This window comes from Myiozetetes cayanensis, unplaced genomic scaffold, assembly GCF_022539395.1.
Source record: "Myiozetetes cayanensis isolate MyiCay16 unplaced genomic scaffold, myiCay2020 scf1, whole genome shotgun sequence".
Classification (NCBI taxonomy): Eukaryota; Metazoa; Chordata; class Aves; order Passeriformes; family Tyrannidae; genus Myiozetetes; species Myiozetetes cayanensis.
The window spans coordinates 20,653,868-20,677,491 of NW_026086604.1; the positions used below are offsets into that span (position 1 = coordinate 20,653,868).

Genomic DNA, 23,624 nt, shown 5'->3' on the forward strand with positions numbered 1-23,624 from the left:
ATTTTTAGACTTTTTAGTCCCTGTGACTTTGGAAAATGTGGTTGAAGGGAACCTGGGTTTAGAAGTAAATAATAGCCTATTGTTTGTGTCAATAGACCTAGCTCTGAACAGTGTGTTGCTGTTATGTGTAAGTCTTAAGTGATGATACTGAATGCATTTGAGGTATTACAGACAGAAATTTAAAATTTTTCCTTGTTTTGCAGTAGTCTGTCAGAATTGTATGGCTTTTTTTTCATCTAAAAGTGTAAATTTATAATTAGAGGAAAACATGGAAAGAATCATATAGAAAATGGAACAATATGTATATAATCTTAGGTAGGATAAACTTTTTTTATATAGCATGAATGTTTTTTACTAGTTGAAAAATCTGTGTGCATATGGTTCTTGACAGAAGAAATTTTTATTATGTAGGTAAAATGTTTCCTTTTCAATTTCATGTAAATTCTTAGTGCTAGCAGACAAGTTACTTCATTATTTATGTTATTTTTTAAGTGTTGTCTTAGGTATTGTAGCATATATTTCTAAATGTTACTTGGAAAAGCAAGTTTTAAAGCTTCCTCTGATGAATTATGAATGCAAAAGGAAGTAGTAATCTTCCCAAATTTCCTAAGCAATTCTCATAACTAGATGCAGTTACGAGAGGAGAAGGTGAGCTTGGCTTTTCACAGCAACTTCATATGTGTTTGTTTAAACAAGCAGTGCTGTCATTTCTACTAAGAATTTCTGAAAGAATATAATAATCTCTTGAGATTGATGAATTGCAATAGATTAAATAATGAGTCTTGTGCTCGATGGGGTACCGTTTAAATAGAGAAAATCTAATGGGAAGTAGCTACATTAGTAGCAGATGGATTTACTTCCTGAATCTTGATCTGAGTGGAAATCCTCGCTTACTTAAAATTTGTCTTACAGATTCTTAGCCTGATAAGAAAGTTGGATAAAGCAGTTTTTTTTTTTCTTGGCTTCAGTGCTGTGATGATGTGTTTTGTTTAAACTTGCTATTGTTTGATTTTTATCTAGGCTATTTTTATGATTCCTACAAATCCCCCTCCAACCTTCCGGAAGCCAGAACTCTGGTCCGATGAATTCACTGATTTTGTGAAGAAATGCTTAGTGAAAAATCCTGAACAAAGAGCTACAGCAACCCAGCTGCTACAGGTCAGTAGTTAAGTTACTGAGGAAAGGCAAGTTTTATAGCTTTTTTTTTCCCCTTCAATCCAGAACTGTTCTGAAAATTTCTAAGGGCAAATTTTATTTTAACTATTATCATACCTTATTTCTTTTCCACTTTGTGGTCTTTTCTCTGTCAGCTCCTGTATCTCTACCCCTGTTTTATTTCTTCTTTGCTGCTTCTAAAAATTCATTGCTCTTTATATAGTTTAGGGCTGGTCCTTGCTGTTAAAATTGGACCCTTGCTTTGTGGTTAGAGGCCCTCGATGGATCTCAGAATTTAGACAAATGTTAAGTAAAAGAATTGAGCCCAAGTTACCCTCCGTGTAGACCACCCATGGAGGACATTCAATCTTTCCTTCTGGTCATGTCAAATTAAGCAGACAGGTTGCTCTGTGTCTTAGAAGGGTCCAATGCAAATGGACAGTCTAATGAGTTTGGTTTTGGGCTGAGTTATACCAGGTGGGCACTTTTAAATGTGAGATGCAGTTGGCAGTGTGGACCTTTGGAGCCAAGGCACGGTATGCCAGGCTTTTTCTTGCTGCGAAGCTCTCATGCTGGATTTATTCTGTGTTGACCTAGCAATAGCAGCCTTGAAAATTTAAATTCCAGTGAACTCCACTACAAGGATGAACATAAAAATTTTTCAAAGTATTTTCCGGTAATAGGTCTATCAAATTCAAAAGTCATGTTATGAATATTTAATTCTTTGCACTGCAAAACAGCAAGAGGTAGACTACAGGTGAGTAAAAATGATAGGTTTCCGTGTGATGTATGAATCAGTACTTGAGACCTTCAAGATTTGAAGTTCATATAGTTAGCTTAATACCAGCATCTGGGCAGAAGAGATTTGCATTACTGTACAAGGAAGGAGGAACAAACAATAAAAAACTTCAGTGTGGAGTTTCTTTCCACATACCTACTGACTAGAAAACCAAATATTATGTTCATCACAAGTACATGTTGCCTTTTTCCCCAGCTGGAATTTGGAGCATGTGTGATGGAGCTGGAGGTGCTGTATCTGTGAGTGGGAATGAAAGTACTGCTTGTGGGGAAAAGGTTACAGAAGAAAAAGAGAGTTATTGAATTAATAAATCAAGGGAGAAGTTAGATAATAGGTATAGGATACAAAGCTTCATCAATTCTGTTCTTCATGGAACCATTTTTTGATATTTAATGACGTATTTCTGAGGTGCTTAGTTATGTTTTGCCTAAATTGTATTTGCATATAATGATGCAAAAATCAGATTTTTTTCTAACAGTGGGTGTTTATTACACAGAAAAATGAATGTAAATGATATCATGCAAATGTTGTCTTAAAGGAAGAAGTGATGTTTTAAATGGCTGTGAATTGAAAATGAATCTTCCTACTAAAAGTAAGGTTCCACATTTCAGCATCATAGATCAAGAAATATTTTATGACATAGAAAGTGTAGGTTTGTTTAAATGAGCAACCATAGTTGAACTGCTGAGAGTCACTAATTTATGCTCTGCGTTTGTTAAGATAAATTAAATTCTGTAACAGAATATCTGAAAAACTTCCTTTTCCTGTGTCAGATCATCACCATTCTATTTACTGTTTACTGCACATTTCTTTTGAGAAGTTATATCCTTAATTATAAAACATTTGTTAAATTATTGTATTTCCCGAGGTTTGCAGTATTTAAAAATAGTTAAAGTAAAAATTTAGTCATGAAATAGCTAAAATATGTTGGATGTTGTTTTGGTATAATTTTAATTATTGTGTAAAGTACGTTACTGTTTATCACTGAAGTCTGTGGTGTTGAGTAGTACTCACAACTACTGTAATCATATTACATATTTTAATGATTTTTTTTTTTTCTCTAGCATACATTTATTAAGAATGCTAAGCCAGTTTCAATTTTAAGGGACCTGATAACAGAAGCTATGGAGATAAAGGCAAAGCGACATGAGGAACAGCAGAGAGAACTAGAAGAGGAGGAAGAAAATTCGGTGTGTACCTGTTTTCCTGTAACTATTTGTACTTCACAGATAAGTTGCCGTTTCTCCTCTACTTCCTGTAGTTGTGTTCAAATACTTTTCTTTACCAGTTTTCTGTGTGGTTTTAAGCCTACAAATTCTGAGTATTCCACTCTTAATTATGAGTAATGCTTCTGCTGTGAGTAATGCCATATGAGCCAACTTTCAGCACTATTTCATGAGATGTCCTAGTAAAAAGTGTTTTCTAGGGAGTGAGAAAAGAAACCATATCAAACTTTCAACTGTTCAAGCTAACATTAAAAAAACCCAAAAACTCTTAAGGTTCCACTTTCACAGGTGGACTTCTAGGCAAGTAGTTTAGTTTTCAGTTCAGGGCACGTGGGTTTTTTTCTTTGTGTGTTCCTTTGGTTTTTTGGGGGTTGTTTGTGTTTGTTTTGGGCTTTTTGTTTTTTTTTTTTTTGTAAAGTCTAATGCACAGACTAGTTAGTCACAACACAGTAAGTAGCAATTGCAATGTGGTTTGAACCAAGTTGCGCCTGTAATGTGAAAATGGTGAGAGAACTTCATTCTTCAGGTGAGGTCGTTAGCATATGTTTGAGGAGAGAAGCAGGTCATGTGATAAGTAGATTGTGTTTAGAATGGTTTGGCAATTCTAAAGTCCGTGTTCCTGGCATTATTACTCTTCCTACATGGTTTATTTCAGGGCAGCCTTGTGCAATGCAGCAGTATGTGCTTCAAAGAGAAGTGTGTTACCACACATGCAATGAGAACCAAGGTATTCAGGAAATAGGACATGGAGAAGATGGAGACTGGAATGTTAGTAGAGAACTTACAGCTTTAAGCAAACAGAAAAGAGGAGTGCAGTAATGCAGTTTACCCTATAGCAAGTTGTAGAATCCTTGTTACAGAGTGGTATGTGATGATCTATAAGTAGAAATACTTTTCAAGCAGATTATGTGGAGTGTTTTGTATCTCCAGCAGTCTATGTGGTCTTCTGTTTGCTGCATGTTTCTCTCTTCTAGGAGTATGTTCTAAGAGTATTGATAGCTTGGGTTTATAAACGTGGTTTCCTCTGGATTGTACTTGCTTAGCCAGTAATAAAACAGGCAGGGATGGTTGGGATTATTTTTTTTTATGTTACGAAACTTTCCTGTGTATGACTTGATGTATGGAGTTGATGTTTGTGACTTGACTTATTGAATAGTTGATCTCTGAAGAGACTGATTTTTTACTGCCATAAAAAACTAATGTCTTTACTAGCTTCCTTTCATTCCTACTATTGCCTTCTGAACTGTAGACCTCAAATGCTTGGGCATTCTTGATGTCTTTTGCATTAATCCAAAATTAGGCATGACATCTGATTAGTCTGAGCTTTGGATGCAGAATCAGATTGCCAGGCACAGTCCGTGCCAGTCAGTATGTGGTGTACACCTCCCTCTCCCACTACTGGATATAGGGAAGGGTATAACACAGGTTTGGTTCACCTCAGCTGAAGAAGCAATTAGGAACTCCTCATGCTTCTTGCATGAGTACAGAAGTCAGAATGTAACACAGCACTTTGCATTCCACCACCCCCTCACTCTCTCCCTCCATGCTTCCACCCATTCAGTGTTTAGTATAAGGGAACCTGAAATCCAGGACCGAGGCAGGAATCTCCTATTTGTGTTGCCATTGCAGAAGTTGGGAATTTTGCCATGTACTTTTGTGGTGCAGTCACGGAATACGTTATGAGTAAAAAAAGGCAGCAAGACTCTGCTTGTCACTGAGTGTAGAAGGTAACTGTGTCAAATCTGAAAATAACAGAAGTATCTTTGATTAGCAGGGCTGAGGGAGCAGAATCACAGCGTGGTTGAGTTTGGCAGGTACCTCTGGAGGTCATCTCTTGTCCAGCCCCCCTTAAGCAGGGCCACAGGGAGCTGGCTGCCCTGGACAGTGTCTAGATGGCTTTTGAATATCTACATGGAGGGAAACTCCCCAACCTCCCTGTGCAGCTTATGCCAGTGCTTGGTCACCCTCACATTAAAAAACTGTTTCCTGCTGTTCGTAGGGAACCTCCTGTGTTTCGTTGTGTACCAGTTGCCTCTGCTCCTGTCACTGGGCGCCACTGAACAGAGCCTGTCTCTGGCCTCTTTGCACCTTCCCTTCAGATATTTGCACACACTGATGAGGTCCCCCATGAGCTTTGTGTTCTCCGGGCTAAACAGTCCCATCTCTCTCAACCTCTCCTCATGGGAGAGGTGCCCCTCCCTTGATCATCTTTGTGGCCCTTTGTTGAACTCTCTCGTAGATGTCCATGTCTCTGTGGTACTGAGGAGCCCAGAAGTGGACCCAGCACTCCAGATGCAGCCTCAACAGTGCAGAGGAGAAGGAAAGGATCACTCACCTCTGGCAACTTTGTCTAATGCAGGCCCTAATTAGTTTAATTAGCCACCTTTGCTAAAAGTTTGATTTGCTCTTAAAAATAAGAGCAGTTGTAATATATGGAAATAGTTTTAATACGAAAGGTGAGGGTACAAGTGAATGAAATAAAGAATACTGATGGTGAGGTGAGGTGGAGGAATTTCCTAGTTGACTAATACAGTTTGTCAAAACTCCATGTTTGGGAGTGACCTGTGAATAGCTTTTGTGTGTCACAATGCAGAACAAGTCTTGTTTTGGACTGGTTTTAGTAATTGTTTGGTTGTAATACAGACTTCCTGTGTCTTGCAACTGAGTTCCAGTGCAGTACACTGTTGTAAGAAATTGCAGATTTAGTTGAGAGATGACACCAGAATCTTGTCCAGCTGCTGTCACTGAAGGTTCTGATCAGCTAAGTGTGCAAAAGCAGCCGAACTAGGAAACAGCAGTGTAAACTTGTACCAGTACCTGGGGGGGCCCTCCAAGAAAGCTGGAGAAGGACTTTTTCCAAGGACATGTCGTAAAAGAACAAGAGGTGTAATGGCTTTGAACTGAAAGAAGGTAGATTTAAATTAGATATTAGGAAGAAATTCTTTATGGAGAGGGTAGTGAGACACTGGAACAGGTTGCCCAGAGAAGCTGTGAATGCCCCTGAACATTCCTGAAGTGTGGTAGGCCAAGTTGGATGGGGCTTTGAGCAGTCTGGTCTAGTGGAAGATGTCCCTGCCCATGGCAGGGGGCTTGGAACTACATGATCTTTAAGGTCCCTTCCAATCCAAACCATTCTATGATTCCTTGAAACTGTTACGATTTTCTTTTTAATCAGAATTTTCTGTAACGTGTTTCTTGAATGCACATTGATCATGTACTGCATAGTAGAAAACTGAGCAACACTTAGGTGTGAGTGAAGCCTGAATTAACTGGAATCTGATCTCAGTTTGTAATTTTAGAAAAACAAAAAATCGATTCCCCCAGGGCCTCCACTTCAATTTGAAATGATATATGATTTGAAAATAAACACAAAGATTGTGTCTTTCATTTAATTTGGAACTTGCTTGTGGAACTGACAGAAAAAGAGCAAACCAATTCTTTCTGTACTTCTGAGTGTTTATTCTTTCCTTTCTGGAAAGGGAAGGCAGATAATATGAGTGCTGGTTTGGTATACTTGATGCACAGTTTGGTAGTGGATCAAGACAGCAGTCCAAGCATTCGAGTATAACAATAAATAACCATTGCACATTCCTCCTTTTTATGAATCAGTTTCACACACCCCTGAAGAAATACAGGGCTGCTTGTGTGTAGTTTGCATGACTACACAATCATGCAGTTCAAATCATAATACAGGTTTTGATAAGCCTGTAGTGATGGCAGCAGTCCTAGAAAGAGCTAATGACAGTCCCTAAGTTATCTTGTGTAGTAGTAGTGAGAGTAAATAATGCCTATATTTCTTCATATTTTAATATCTGTAAATGTCTTCAGGTTGTATATAGAATTGGAGTCACTGTTCAGTTGGAAAGTGTTAGCCACCCAGCACATAAATTTTGGAAAATAACACCTCAAAAATGGATTTTTTTCCCACTGATACCATTGTGAAGTCCTCACCATAGAATTGCAAAGGTAGACTCAGGCTTGGAGAAATGCATATTTAACACCTAAAAGTAAGAACAAATATTGGTGTTAGTGTTAAGTAGAGTCTGTGGATGTTAAAGGTCTCTCATGGGCAGTGAATTAATATACTATTGAAAAAGAATGGTTTCAGCTAACCTGTCGGGGGCTTGAATTTATTGATCTAACCCCCCCAAGAATTTCCTATGGTAAAGTGTGACCAGTTCTGCTCCTTGCTCCTTGGTACATGATTTGAGACCCATCAAGAAGAAAGGTGTAAAATGTTATAACTATGACGTTTATTTTAGGAAACCAGGTTTAACCTTAACAGTTACATTTGAATACGAATTTTTTTAAGCTTTAATTCCTTCTTAAAGCCATATATTGTATAGTAATAGACACTCAAGTTTAAAGTGACTGGCATAACTTCCAAGAGGAGGGGGTGGTTTTGGAGAATTAATAAGATGCAAAAAATTCACAATTATGTACTTAATTTTCAGGTCGATTCAGGTTGTTTCTTTCAAGTAAGGAAGAGTCACATCCCTAAAACTGGTTCTTATTTTTCTTTTTTAGCACTGTCTGTGAACATTTTATAGCACTTGAAGTTGTCAATTGTAATATAAATATTTTTTGCTGTTCAAAACTTCATAGTATATGGTTGTAAATAAATGGACAGGTTGAATACAGTCTTCATGTTTGTATCCATCCAGAGACATACAATATCATTACAAATAGTGTACTCAGAACTGATTTTATGCGTGTTATGAGAGCTGCTCGTGTGATGAGAATGCCTTCTGACAAACTGACATGTTTTGATAACTGCTGAGGTAGTTGTACAGACTTTTTTAATTAAGCAAGAATTGCGAGTGCTGTGTTCTGCAGAAGGATAATCCCAATATCAAAGTTTAAATGTTAGTTTAGGCATTACTAAACATGACCAATCTCTTCTCTCCTGCATTTTTTGAAGTGTGATGTGAGTTGGATGCTGAGGCTGGGCAGCTGTATTATGGGAATGTAAAGTAACTCGTTGCCTGGCAGCTCACGGAAAACATGTCTAAATATTTGTTTCTGTGGATCTTTAAAGGAATGAGCTAACAAGCAGCTCTCTGTATATTTTCTTTTACATTTTAATGTGTCTATTATGTGAGAAATGCTTAATTCTTTTAGAATAGTAAAACAAAGACTTCCTATTTTAGTACTCCTTTGTTTTTTCTTGGACACTGAGAGGTTGACAGCTATCAACACCAAAGCCACTTGTTAATATCAGTTGTTCCTATATGTAGGATTATTTATTCATTAATACAAAACTTTATTTGGTTAATCCTATACTAATTATGAAAAATTGGCATCTCTATTTTGAGACCTTAAGAAATAATTACTGTAATTACTCCTTTATATTTTTACAATATTTATGGGACTGTTCTAAAGGAACTAGTGAACCATTTTGAGTTATTCCATATTTTAAATCTTAAACACCATGCCATATTTTTCTGAAGGTTTTTGTATTTGCTTTCATGCTTCCTTCATGTGTTTGTATTTGTATATGATATAGCTGTGTATCTGTCTGTATATATGTGTAACTTTGCACAGCAGTGTCAAAAGTCTGGTTTTGTAGCATTTTTCCTTTAAACCAAAGAACACTTACGTGTTAATTAAATTTGATTGCTGTCCTTTAAGTGTCCTGAAGTTAGAAATATGTAAAGATGGCTTTGTTGAGTGAAATAAAGCATATTATTAAAATCCACAGCAGTGTAGAGCCAGAAATCTGTTACAGAAAGAGTAGACACAGAGAGGTAAGAATGCACAGCAAGTCGCTGATGCTCAGTGTATCAGTTAGATGGAGGTATAAAAAAAGCTTAAGTGCTGTTTTGTGTCATATGTCTATTGAATTTGATGGGATTTGACTGTGTGCTGAAAGTTAAGTTTTTACCTGTTTTACGGATGGGTCTAAGCTTTGTGTACTCACTATTAACCATATACTCAGGTTGTAGTTTGGCTTTGTATGTGTCAGGAGCTTTACAAAATCCTTGCGCTTGACCAAATTATATTATGTGTTTATGTAGCTATTACAGTGCTTAAAAAAAAAGATAGCTTTGACTGCAGCTACGTTTTTCAAAGGTGATGATGAGGTGTTAATAGTAAATGAAATTATTTTACAGGATACTAAATTTTACCAGTGTGTAAATCTTCCTTTAGTGCCTTGCAGCCGAGTTGGCCGTCTTTGCTGCCCTCTAGTGTTCTTTTTAATGCCAAACTTAGGGTGAGAGATTTTAAAGGCAAATTACTGCCATATTTTCTTCTCTTGTTTAGTTTTTTCTTTATCAACCCTTATCCGTTTTTTCCTATCAGTGTTAAAAATGCAACAGAAAAATCCATTAATCTTTATCACCTCAGCTTATTCACTTCTATCATGATGTAGACTTGGGTATGATGTGCAAGGCCAATTTCTCTGAGAAAACTTCTGTGTGATGATGGGATCTTTTGTTTTACGAACATATTGTTAAGTCTTGAGTGTGGTTTCTGCTGAAGTCTTTCTGAGTTTTATATTCTGATAATCAAATCTCCATGATTGCATTTTTATGCTTCAAAGGTTGGTTTTGTTAATTATAACTTTTATTTTTGGTAAATAAGAAGATCCAGAGAGTTAGTCCTATAGAGTTCCAGGATACTGGAGTGTTTTGCTTGTGCTTTACATTATGATGTTGTTCAAAATTTCTGTAGTTTCTTGTAATTTCTGTACCATTTCAAGAGATTTTAGAGTCCTTGCTCATGCACACCTTCTGTTGCTGTATAGTGGTGTAACAGAAACCCTCCCAAATACAAGCTTGGTGCTTATTACTTGTACACAGGAGAACAGCAGGCAGTTTAATTCCAGAGCTAGCTGTTTTTATTGTTTGATTCTTGGATCTGTTTTCATAAACAATGTGAGAACACGACATTTCATCTTTAATACCTTATTTTTTTTTCTCGTTAAAATCAATATTATGTTTGTTTTTATTTAATCAGGGAGTTTACCTTCTTTTAACAACAGATCAGAAGTTCTACTTCAATATTTATGAACTGTAAAGCATGAGTCAGAATTTGTATGAAGGAATCACTTTCATCTCTCATATAAATATGCACTTCCATAACTTGGATCCACTGGATATTTTTATAAAGTTACTTTTTCAGATCCAGTATAATCTATTGCCATATTAGCTAAATGTCATATTTGTGAGAAATACTGGAAGGACATATATGGGAAAACTCTGTACTAAGCCACAAAATTAATTATTCTGGGACATGCCCAGGACACAGAAAAGTTTTATGTTGTTCTGTCTCTGTACATCATTCCTGAATTAGGGAAAACACCATTCATCAAAGTTGTTGTGTTCTTCCCTCCTTGGAACAACTGTTCTGTTAGTACTGAGGAGGCCTTTTGTGATCCTTAGTCTTCTAGGTACTAAGAGATAACTGTTCTCTATGCTGAGAGACAAGAGTAAGGTAAAGGCTTTTGACACTCTTAGACTGGAAAATAAATGCTATTCTTTGGAACAAGTCCAGATACTTGGTTTGACTGAAGAAATAAAAGATCAATTTTTTTAAAATGAAGCAGAAGTTATGAAAATGGTCACTTAGGACTCCATTCCATACTAGTTCATATTGTTAGCCATTGCTTCCCTCCCTCCTAACTTCTGAAATAAAACTTTTGAGCTTCAGGAAAATGTTTGCTTAATTTCTGATTTCAGTTTAGGTAAGTTCAGGATCATATGCAGTGCAAATGTATATTAATATTAGACAAGCAAATCTGCAAATCAAGTGTAATTGCCTTAAAATCTACCTTAAACTCAGAGATTTGCCTGCCTGTATGTTAGAGATGCCACGATTTTAGTGTTTAGTACAAGAACAGCAGCATATAGTGTGTCGGTTTTGCATTGTTTTGCAGTACAGAAAGAAGCACTTGGGAACAGTAGCTGAACTGTTCCAGCATTTTTAAAATGCAGCGCAAAACCACTTTGTTTTCTGAGTACTCTTTTTAGAAGGGAAAAATATAGTTCATAGAAAACACGGATTAACAAGAACATTTGGTGCAGGGAAGTAGAGAAACTTAAGGTTACCACCAGGAGGAGCAGTACCAAAATATTCTCAGTTTTTTAACCGGTACAGCTGGCAAGTGCTGTAGCTGTAAGCTAACTGTATCTTTGGGGGTATCGTAATTTTTTTAAGGATAGGGTACTAAATAGAATGCAACTAAAAAACCCTCAGAAAGAATGCAAATGAAGAACGTCAAGATTTTAACAAATTATAGTCTGGAAAATTATGAGTCTTTTGACATTTGGAATTTTAATCACAGATGTAGGTCTGTATCCTGTTTTCATCATGGTATGCTGTTTGCCAAATTTTCTGAACCAAAATTAAATCTATTTTTATGTCTCTTAGTTGAGATGTAATAGAATTATTTTCAGGAGCTGGTGTATTAGTATTACGACTCTCTACAATTCACTGTCTCTGCTTAGATCAGCTCTTAATAAAACAGGTACTCTGTCAATGGAGCTGCTTGTGTTCATGTGCCTATATGAGAGGCAAGTTGTCTGCTGCGTCAGGGAATAAGGAGAAAGGAAAGGAAGGAGTTCAGTGAGAAATAGGAAGTGCCAGACCTTGCAGACATTTGAGTCTTGGGTTTATTTTTTCTGTCTCCCCCAACCCATGGCCTTATAAGTCTCTTCATAGTTAAAAATTTAAAATCTATAAAGCAACCCAAAGATGTAAGAAAAAGGGCAACTTTTCCAACCTAAACAATTCTATGATTCTATGTAGCATCAAGCATGTTATTTGTAATGGGCAAATTAAAAAACCCCACAGTGTTATCCAGTAGTCTTTCAAGTATGTAATGAAAATATTTTGCTAAGCAGGGGTAAAGTTTGTTTGAAAGGGAACTCGAAGTTTTGACACAATAGAGGAAATGCATGCCTATAGGATTATAAAACTGGTGAAAGTAGCATTTGTATTTAAAATGTAACAATTTGACATAGATTAATTTTGACATAGAGTAACAGTGATGTGTGCTATTTCTTACATGTAATCAACAAAGGAGAATGTCTAATTTTTTTTTTCCTTGAGTAATAGATCTTACTCATATAGAAACAGTCACAGTCCATCACATTACTCCTGAAATGCTGTGATGTGTGTATAAGCTAAATCTGAGTTTGGAAAGCAGTGGGATTTTCCATTAGTGTTTTCAAAACATGAATTTTATGTTTTGTTAACTGTATTGTCATAAGTTCCCTTTCACATTCCTGACCTATTACTGTTACCAAGTCAAGATGCTACCGTGTGTCTTCATGGTATTATCTTCCCCACCCACTTAGTGGGTAAGTATGTGCTGGATGGGTATTTTTATACATAGTATTAACAATTTATTTACTCAGTCTTGTAACGAAGGTTTTAAAAGGGAACTGAATACTTGAAGTGGATTTTTCTCTTTTCTGAGGGGGACTTTGGAAACTGCTGGAGGATTGTTTAATCTCTAAACTGAATAAGATCTTGTCATCTGGCCACTGTATGTAATGTTGGATGCTGGGCACGATGCTTGGTTAAGGGTGGTCAGCACAAATCGCTTTCTATAAATTGTAGTACTGATTTTTGGAACCCAGAGAGGTAAAATGGGCCATGAAAATCACAGAGATACTTAGAACTGGATGCTGATACAAAGTGGGCCACGTTATACTCACCCTGCCATGCATCTGTAAGAAAGTTTTTAGTTTTCCTTTATTTTTTTTTAATTATTTTTTTTTGTAATTTGCTTTAACGCTTTAAACCTGGAAGTCTAGCAGTACAACTAGGTCACATAAAGATATAAAACTAACCAATAAGGATCTAAGTGATTGCACGTTAACTTCTGTGTTTTAAATGATCTTCTGCATTCTGGCAAATGTTTCTCCATAGGATGAAGATGAGTTGGACTCTCACACCATGGTAAAGACCAACTCAGAGAGCGCTGGTACCATGAGAGCCACAAGTACGATGAGTGAAGGCGCCCAGACAATGATTGAGCACAACAGCACTATGCTGGAATCGGACCTGGGGACCATGGTAATAAATAGCGATGATGATGAAGAGGAAGATGGGACCATGAAACGTATGTTGTCAATTTACTTTCTTCTAATAATGTAATATGTTTTCCTCGTGCTGCACAACAGTGTTGTATCATCAGTGGCTTTTTAGTGTCAAGTTCTGTGGTTAAAACGGGGAGAGGGGTATTTGTGTCTCTAAGCACTCTCTATAGTTTGTGGATAAAAAGGTGATTATAGTAGGAAATTCAAAACAGAAGGCTGGTTTTGCTGCTTTGCTGCTTTCTCTGGAGGACTATCAAATTGGCCTTGTGTGAATTGTCCCTTTTACTGCTTGTGTCTTGCGTTTTGTCTCTGGTCCCCCATTTGGACCAGTTCCTTGGAGCTGAACTGATGTGATTGAGAGGCTGCTGTTTCAATGTCAGTAGTCCTGGGAACACATTGTGACTCTCCATGGGGTTATCAATCAGGAATATATCTTGCTGCAGAATTGCTTTGTAAGTCATGATCAATTAGCAGATTTGTATTTTATAAGTGACTTATTATTCAGACATTTGTTGAAATGTAATTCAGTAATGCTTGATTTAAGTCAATGATCGAAAGATTGTTGAAACCTACATACAAAGTTCTAATTGACTTGATGGCCTGAGGGAGTATGTAACAGAGAAAAAAAAATTGTGAATGTTTTTATGTCTAAAATTATAACTTACACTGAAATATTCATAAATACAAATTTTTAAATACTTAACTTACATACTTATATACTGATGTGGTCATTGTTTGGCTGAGGACTACAGCAGATTGAGGCCCACTGAATTTATTAGAATTATTTACTTGAGTGGGCAGCATCAATAGATGAATCTAACTCCAGGCTGTAGCTGCCTGAATTCATGAAGCACAGAAAGGTCTAATGTTTAACTCCAGGCTATTGTTTGGGGGTGGGGAGTTGTGTTTGTGCCTGTAATATAGAAAGCTAATGTCTCAAGAGTGAAAATCAGTGCCAAATAAAGAACTTTGTAGAATGTTTCATAGCAAACATAAAGCTGCATTTGTGTTTGCGTATTGACACCTGATGTGATTTGTGCAAGGTTAGTTGGAAGTACAAAGCAGGATTTTATTTTGTTTCAGTGTTCAGTGAGTTTGAAAGAAAAAGGTGTTTTGTTGATTTTATTTGTTTAGCTTTTATGTGGTTTTGTTTTGGGTTTTCTTTTGTTTTTCCTTTAGTGTTCTCAGCAATAAGATAGCACAAATGCCTCTTGATTAGTGGCTAGTTTAAGTGTGATGATTCACCTCATGAAAAGACTCAGTATGTGCTGTAGTTTGTTTTCATGCTGAAACAGAATATATGCCTGTTAGACCTTGTGTCTAATTGGAGGGGTCATTACAAGTGATCTCAAACCCATCGTTTCAACAAGCTAAGGGAAAGATGAGTGATTAAAAAAAAAAAAAGGGAGTTATAGTACCAACAAATTTGGAGTAAAGGAATTCTTAGGGTGGAAGTATCATGAATTAAGGGGTTTAGTACAGTTTCTGTGCTGCCTGATAAATCACTTCAGGCTTCATAAGTAAGTTCTCTATAAGTAGTGTACCAAATTGCACAACACTATTCATGTAGTATTTATATATGCTGAGAGAAAATACTGCCACTGTACCAAACAGATCAAAAAAGTATCATTAGGTTTGCACTACAATCTCTTATCTGTGTCCTACTTGTCTGCTATGTTGCTGGAGACATTGCTTTTAAACTGCACTGTTATTTTCAGTTTTCAATTGATTCCACTAACAATCTGTAACTAGAAAGGGAATTACCTTTGTACACCTTGATATTTGGCCAATATATTTCTTAATCCCGTTCTTTCTTGTCAAACAAGAATATATAATCTTTGGGACAGTGGGTTTTCTTCCCTTCCCTTCTCTCCCATAGATGAGTGTCTAGAGCCCCATAACTCCAGCAAAGCAAAGCCAGCAAACTGGAGGTAGCCTGATGGGAAGTGATGGTTTCATCATTCAGCTGTCAGGCAGCAGGTTTGGTTTCAGCACTTACTTGCTAGAAGTTCTTGTATTTTGCATTAAGCACCCCTTATTTGCATTTTTTTTACATTAAAAACTAGAAATAATTCAAGAACAGGACCTTCACATCTCTCAGCTAAAATTAAATACAAATCATGTCCACCATAGCTGGTCCTTTGGTTCTGTGATTGTTGTGCTATTGGCTGAAACAGGAGCAATAACAAGGGTCCTAAATAAATGTTAGTAGGAAGGGACATAAAAATCTTTGCTGTCTCTGAGAGGCAGACACAGATTTTTGCTTCTTTATACTTGACAAAGACTTTGGAGATTGTTTGCTTTTTCCAGTATACCTTTATAGTAAAAGTAGGCACTTTCTAGATGTTTGTGTGGTTTGATTATAATAAATCAGAACAAGTAGCTTAAAAGTGGTCTTTGATACTTCTGAATAATAGAACGTTGCAAGCAAGAAGCTTGGAGAAATAAACTTAGTAAACTAGGGAAGAGGGATTTCATTTCCTTCCTAGAGACACAAAATATTTGTGACAAACTTTTTATTTAATTGCTGTTGTGTTTAGTTTCATGTTTTGTTTCCTTCTGCCTTTTGTTTCCCCGCTCAAGGACAAAATAAGAAACAATAATATGTTTTTATTTATAAGTACCCATGCTTAGAGGCCTCTGGGAGCCATGACAGAAAATAACTAAAACCATATTTTTTTCACAAATGGGAAATTGTGCCCAGATAAAATTGGGATTTGGAACAAAAAGAGGCCTATCATCCTATCCCAGCATACATTATACAGTCTACCAATAAAAAAACATTTATGCCATCTTGCTCAGTATGCCCTGTCCATGCTCTCAACAGAGACCTTGGTGTGTACCTGGAAGGAGGGAAGAAAATGCAGAACACGGAGAGACGGAAGGATAGAACTTAATTTTAGGAGGTTTAATGTGGAGTAGAAGGAAGAGTGAGAAAGATGGAAGTATTACTTCTTTTGTTCAGTTGCCTGGGTTGTACTTACTTTTGTGTAGAAGCTTTTTCATATGTCAGTGCAGGGACCAGTGTTCAGACCAGCTTTCCCACATTCCCTTTGTGGTTTTTTGGCAAGGCTTAGTGTTAGGGCTTTCTGGTGCACCAAGAGTACTTCCGATTGTTCGCTTTTCTCCTTTGCGGTAACATTTCCCCTGCTTCTCTTTTTTTCCTGTTAAAGTTATATTTGCCATCTGCTTTGGGCTGGAAAGCAAGTTGTCTCTTAGTGCCATTTCGATTTATTCTGGGTTTCTAACTGTTGCTTCAGATTCAGTGAAGCTTCTAAATAGTTTATAGCTGGTAATGAATACATTAAAAAAAGAGGACAGTGAACTAAATGAGGTGTCATTTGACAGCTAGAGTATAGAAAAGTGCTCAGGTTTTTGTTTTGTTACTTTTTTCTCTGTGAGATGTGAATGTTTTAGGTTTAGTGAGCATAAGTCTCAAACACATTTTCCTTCTTATCAAACACAAGAATATAACCTTTGGGACAGCAGGTTTCTGTCCTCTCTCTCATCCTCCATAGGTGACTGTCTTGAGCCCCATAACTCCAGCAAAGTAAAACCAGCAAACTGGAGGTAGTTTGAGGAGAAGTGATGGTTTCATCATTCAGCTGTCAGGCAACAGGTTTGGTTCCAGCACTTAATTTGGGGAACTTTCTTGCCTTATTGTATAATGGTATTTTTGATTAGCGTGGGATAGGCACCATACTGTAGAACCTACATGTTGATAGAAAAATTAATGAGTTGGTTTATTCATTTTTTTTAAGTGATTTCAGCATCGGTAAGGGATTATGTGATGCTGCAAGTCAGTCTGCTCTGTGAGGTGAGGTGGATGCTTAGATAGCTCTGGAGTAATGCTTCAAAACTCTTAGAAAGGCCTAAGTCCTACAGCTCTCTTTACAACTGAAAAGCAAAAGCTAGTGATGTGTGTTTTATGACAACCTAGGACCTAAGTCCAGTAGGAATTCAGCAGGGAAATTTAATTATGGGCTGGTTTTAGTGGGGCTGTAGCCTGGACGTTGATATTGCATTGATGTAGTTTTGTTCAAGCATTTTTACTATACCCACAGTCAAATGGTTTGCTTGATGCCATATGGAGGGATCCTAATGCTTTACTCCTCTATATGTGTATGTAAAGAGATGATAGATGTTTTTCACTCCTCAGACCTTCTCCTGTGATGGTAATAAAGCTGTTAATTTATACTGCTACTAGTAGTATATTTTAAAAATGGGATTTTTTTTTTTTTTTAAATAGTGATGTTAACAATTCTGCTTTCAGAGCTGTTTCAAAATGCTAGTTTAACATGGATTGTCTTTGTTTTGCTGAAAGCAGAAATAAAGTATAACTCATCTGGAATAGACTAATGGGTTTATAATAGTAATGTCATTGAACATTTTTTTTCTTTTCTCCGGAAGTTGGAAAAATGGAACAAAAGTTATTAAACCAGTTTTACTAGTATTATTCTCAAGAAGCAAAGCAATGTTTTGTGCCGGAAACTTTTCCCCATGAAAAATTGTTTAAACTTGAGTTCACAGTCTTTCAAAAGTCTCTGAAGGCTTCAGCTGGTTGAATGTGGATTTTCTGTTTAAATGCCAGTTGCAGTTATTTCTGATAAATAGGTATATTATAAAACAAACAAACCAAAGGCTGAATGAAGCCTGAAATTACATGAAGACTCAGGTGTATGAGTCACTGTGATATGAAAGCTGTGAACTCAGTAGTCACTTTGTTACACAGCTCTCTGTAGTCAAACATTTCTTAGATCCATCCTTTGATAGATTCCCAACTGCTCTGGCCTAAGGAATTGAGGTTCCAGTTTCTGCTGATGATTCCTTGTGGTTCTGAGTAAGCTGACCTCTAATTCTCTGAGGTTATTGTCTAATAGGCATGTGTTAGCAGTAGAACTTGCCCACTCATAAAATATAGTCAAAATTTTCTGCTTAAAATTTGGCTGAAGGAGGTGGCTGTGGCAGCTTTTAGATGGTAATTCACTGTTAAGTGCGTTTGGCTGGAGATTGAGGTCAAAATTCTAGGCTCCTGTCTACCATTTCCTAGGAGAATTACTGCTACTCTGTTGTAGGCCAACTTGCATGGTGAGATAGGAATGGTAGGAATGTACAGAATATAAAACCTGAGTAGTATATGAGTAGCCATGGTAGCCCTTGTAGTAGTGGGGAGAGTAGGTAGGTAGGTCCAAAGGCTAAAGGCTGATTGCTGTGCAGCTTCTGACTCTAATAGTGACAAAGTAGTTTATTTTGACGGAATAAAAATAGTGACAAAATGTTCACAGAAGCACTTCACATGGGAGAGCCTGATCCCTAACGTCACCGAAGAGGCAGCAGCTGGAAATGTTCCTCAGCTGAGTGGTGGATGGAGATCCCCAGGATGGGGAAAGTTGTGGGAGCTCGTGGCTTTTGGCAAAGGGAAGAAGTCTTTCCTCTGTAGATATGCAGCTGCAGAAGAGGTCCAGTGCCCTGGTAGTAACAGAACGAGAGAAAGATTTAGAGATTTCCTGTAGGAAGTTATAAAGCCCCCACTCCAAAATGCCAAACAAACAAAATATCACCACCTGTGCCCTCCCAGGAAATTGTAGTGGGAGACTCCCATCTGTAGGAGATAGACACCCTCATCTGCTGACCTTACTTGCTAACTAGCAGCAGAACTTTTCAACTGGTTTAAAATCAATTTAATACTAATATAAAACTTTCCTGATGGAAATACATCACTAAAAAATATTTTTTCGTTATAGGGGACATCAATTGAATTTTATCAAAACATGCATTAGAATGACTTATTTTGAAATGTGTGTTCAGAATTATTTATTTTAATTGTGATATGTTTTTGAAACAGTGTAATAGAGTTGGTGTTGTGTTATGTTGTTGCCTCATTCATTTTATTGAGCGTACTTTTTGGAAGAAACTTGCTTACATAACTATTTGGGGACATCACTGTTGACTGTGTTCCTATCAGGGGTATTGCTGAGCAGCATCCATGGTGTTCTCTGTGTTCCAGCAATTTCTGACCACTGTTTTCTTATGGTTTTCTCCCCAAAGCCATCTTGAAGTCCTGCAGTAGGTGAGTGTAGGGATGGTAAGAGGCAGATATTCTGAAACACTGAAACTGGGACAAACATTTTTAAACATGATCATCTACAACTTTGTCATGAGGGGAGGAGGAGGGGCAGGCACTGATCTCTTCTCTGTGGTGCCCAGTGACAGAACTGGAGGGAATGACCTGAGGTTGTGTCAGGGGAGGTTTAGGTTCAATATTAGGAAAAGGTTTTTCCCCCAGAGGGTGGTAGGGCACTGGAACAGGCTCCCCAGGGAAGTGCTCACTGCACCAACGCTGACAGAGTACCAGAAGTGTCTGGACAACACTCTTAGGCATACGGTGTGACTCTTGGGGATGGTCCTGTGCAGGACCAGGAGTTGGACTTGATGATCCTTGTGGGTCTCTTCCAGCTCAGCGTATTCTGTAATTCTGTGATTCCTTGTTGAAAGTAAAGAATAATTAGATGAGCTGAAAAATCCAAATCCTCTTAGAATGGAACAGGCTATTTGCACAATAGACTTTTAGTGCATGTGTGGAGTGATACTGAGTGTGCTGCAGATTTTTTGTGGCAAATACATAGCTTGTATAAAAAGTTACTTATGGATAGATGAGTGAATTAAGTGTTCTTAAAGGAATCTTTATGTATTGTACTTCTAATTTTAATGGTTCTTGAAAGACAGTTGAGAAAACAACATTACTCTGTTGTTCATGGAAGTTAGAAAAAGTACTTTCAGACGAAAATGATCTTCTAATGATCTTACATTTTGCAAAGAGAAGTACAATCTACTTCAGTTTGCTCTGCCATAAAGAGAGAGTTTCTATAAAGTAAATATAAAATAGATAGGAGCCTTTACACTTTAAAGTAGTGTCAACCTATCCCGTTTCCCATGAAATGCTAAGTAAACTTGTTAATGTTAGGTTAACTAGAGATCTAAAAAGTGTCTCTTTTTTAATTTGATTAGTAAAATAAAACCTTGCAAATAAATCTTTAACTAAATACTTTATATTTTTTTTTACATTGGAGAAAAAAACCCACACAAACCTTGAAATACCTCTGGTCCTGTTGTTCTGCAGTCGTATTTCTGGTTTTGTGTGAGAGTTTTTATATTTGCAGTGAAGGTAAGCAGCTCTTGTTCTTTTAAATGGGTTAACTAACTGTATGCTAAATTGAAATCAGAAGCAAGTTCTAAATTCAAAATTTCTATTCAAAACAAATAAAACAAGTCCTCAAAGTGTAAAATAAATCCGCTTTTCTTGTTTTGGAGTGATTTTGGTCCTGTTGATTCACTTTCCGTAATATGCATTTGATAGGAAGGAATTTGTAGGGGTTAGTTCGTTTTATGGATGCAGGCAGTCTTCTATTACTTGTCTAAGGGAGATATTCAAAAATAGTTTTAAATCATAAGAGCAGTGCTTGGAAAATCTTTAGTGTTTTTTGTTACAGGAGAGGAGGGAGACTGTCTTACCTGTAACGTGCCAATATTTTGGTACTTGGAGTTTTGAACTGAGACACTGGTAATCTTTTTGTTTATAAGTATGTCTCAGGGATGGAATGTAAGTACAACCATCTCAGCAGGAGAAAAAAATTGATTGTGAAAGGCTATCTTTTTGGTAAAAATAGTTTCAGGGGGTTTGGGCAGTAATGAAAAGTTTGTAGTAAGAAAATGCATTGTATTTCTGTTTTTAATTCCACCTCCTTCATACTACTACTTTCTCTTGGATCTGTTTTCTAAATGTGTGCTTTTCTAACGTTTAGATTTTTCCACTTTTCTTACCCTCTACTGAGCTCTCAGGAGACCTCAACCCTGGGGCCCCCCAAAAAAGACAGGTATGTTCTTATTGGAGCGAGTCCAGGGGAGGACCATGAAAATGATTGGAGTGATGGAGCACCTCTGATATGAAAACTGGCTGAGAGACTTGGGGTGGTTCAGCCTGGAGAAGAGAATGCTCTGGAGAGATCTTACAGCACCTTGCAGTACCTAAAAGGAGCCTACAAGAGAGCTGGAGAGGAGCATTTGACAATGGTCTCTAGTGAGAGTGATGGCTTTAAACTGAAAGAGGGCAGATTTAGATTAGATATTGGGAAGAAATTTTTTGTTATGGGGGTGGTGCGATGCTGGAACAGATTGCCCAGAGAAGCTGTGGATGCCCCAGCCCTGGAAGTGTTTAGGGCTGGTTTGGATTGGACTTTAAGCACCTGTTCTAGCAGAAGGTGTCCCTGCCCATGACAGGGAGGTTGGAATTAGATGGTTTCTAAAGGCACCCTTCAACCCAAACCATTCTATGACTCTATGATTTTTACCCTTTAGAACCTATTTCTATAGTTACTTGGCATTCCTGCTGCTTACTTCTCATCCCTTCCTCAGTCCCAGACTCAAGAGGTCAAGAAACCTCCTTCAGGTGATCTTGCATTCCATGAGGGTAAACTTGGGAGATTCTGAAGAAGCAGCATCTTCTATCTGGTCTGTTAAATTCAACTTGAAGTTTAGTTCACTGAATTGTTACGGGCATGGTTGTTACTAATTAAAAGAGAGTGAGTAGTGATAACTATGAACTGGGATTAGAAACAATATTTTTAAAAAGAACATGGCAAAAACTGAGAGAAAAATTAGCTAAAAATGTGCAGAGGAGAAGGTGTGTATGGAAACATGGCAGATTGAATGAAGGAACTGTGGTGTGGTTGAAGAAAAGCAGCTGGAATCAAATGCAGTAAGGCCTAGAGTGAGGCAGTGGAAGAACTCATTAAAACAAGCCAGAAGAAATCCTACTAGAACAGAAAACTATGGGAAAAAACAAAAGAAAAGAAGCAGTAAAGATGAAATCTTTGCCTCTGTTAAGAATAGTGTCACCAGGAGGACCAGGACAGTGATTGTCCCCCTGTTTCTGACACTGGTGAGGCTGCACCTCAAGTCCTCTGTCCAGTTCTGAGACCATCACTACAGGAAGGATATTGAGGTGCTGGAGTGAGTCCAGAGAAGGGCAACAGAGCTGGGGAAGGTTCTGGAGTACAAGTTCTATGAGGAGCATCTGAGGGAGCTGGGAGTGTTTTGCCTGGAGAAAAGGAGGCTCGGGGTGACCTTATTACTCTCTACAACTACTGGAAAGGAAGTTTTAGCCAGGTGGAGGTCGGTCTCTTCTACCATATCTCAAGTGAAGGAACGAGAGGAAACGGCCTCAAATTGCACCAGACCAGATTCAGATTAGATATTAGGATTTTTTTTTTTTTTTTACTGAAAGAGTGATTAGGCATTGGAATAAGCCACCCAGGGAGGTGGTGGAGTCACCATATCTGGGAGTGTTTAAGAGGTGTCTATATGTGACACTTGGGGATATGATTTTATGTTTATTATGATGGTGCTTGGTCAGCAGTTGGACTAGATGATCTTGAAGGTCTGTTGCAACCTTGATGATTCTGTGAAACGATGGCAGTACAAAAATAAACATTAATGAAAAGAAAGTCATGCAGCAGAATTGGAATGAAAAAATCATTAGACAAAGAGACTGGGAAGAGAGGATGAAATGAGGTGGAAGGGGGGGGAAAACCTCACTTAATGAATGAATAAAAACAAGTGTAAAGCCAGATAAGGGGATTAGCAAGTTCTAGTGATCGTGTTAAACAAAAACTCAAAAGATATTTCTAGTGGTTCACCTTTTCACTTGTTATAACAAGTAGATCAAATAAAAAATTCTATTATTTTATTATGCTTATAATTTAAAAGTATAGTTTTGTCTGGTTTTTGGTGTTAGATTTTTCCCCCTACCATAGTTATTTATATCTTTCATCCTGTTTAATATTTTATTTGTGAAAATATATTTCGTATTTCTCTATGTAGAATGTGTTATGCTGTAAGCAAGTCAATGTAAGCTGTAAGCATTGATACACTTTTCATGTGTCAATGCTATGCAGAATATGGTCTGTGAGGGGACAATTATGGTTATTTATTGGGCTATTTAGTAATTCATTTGCTATGAAATCTCACAAATGGAAACAAATTTCAGTCATTTACGATGGAAGATAATTTTTTTTTTTTACTTTTAATTTCATGAAAAGAATAATAGAACAGGAGTTCATGCTGATCTTAGTCTGCTCTGTAAAGCCTTTGTAGTTACGTGGATGGTGATGAAAATCCCCCAGGGTTTCCACACCATGGAGACAGGGTGCTTTGCAACCATCTGTAGAGTATGACCCCATAATTTGCCGAGAACCTTCATTGGCAATGAATTTAATTAAGCAGCATCTAGACATGATTTGTGGGGTTGTTTTTTGAAGTTCTTTTTCTAAATAATTTTTAAATCACACCTTCGGTGAAACTCTGTTCCTTTCCTTAAAGTGCCTGTGGACTAGGCCT

At 37.3% G+C, this 23,624-nt stretch overlaps 1 protein-coding gene across 1 annotated transcript in view; it reads left to right on the plus strand.

The window, feature by feature from the left end:
- STK3 (serine/threonine kinase 3) overlaps positions 1-23,624 on the plus strand; it is a 122,116-nt gene that overhangs the window by 58,234 nt on the left and 40,258 nt on the right. Inside the window, exons 7-9 of the mRNA XM_050315215.1 lie at positions 1,021-1,158; positions 3,019-3,144; positions 13,060-13,252. Coding sequence (XP_050171172.1) covers positions 1,021-1,158; positions 3,019-3,144; positions 13,060-13,252 — 457 coding nt within the window. The remainder of the gene's footprint in view (positions 1-1,020; positions 1,159-3,018; positions 3,145-13,059; positions 13,253-23,624) is intronic.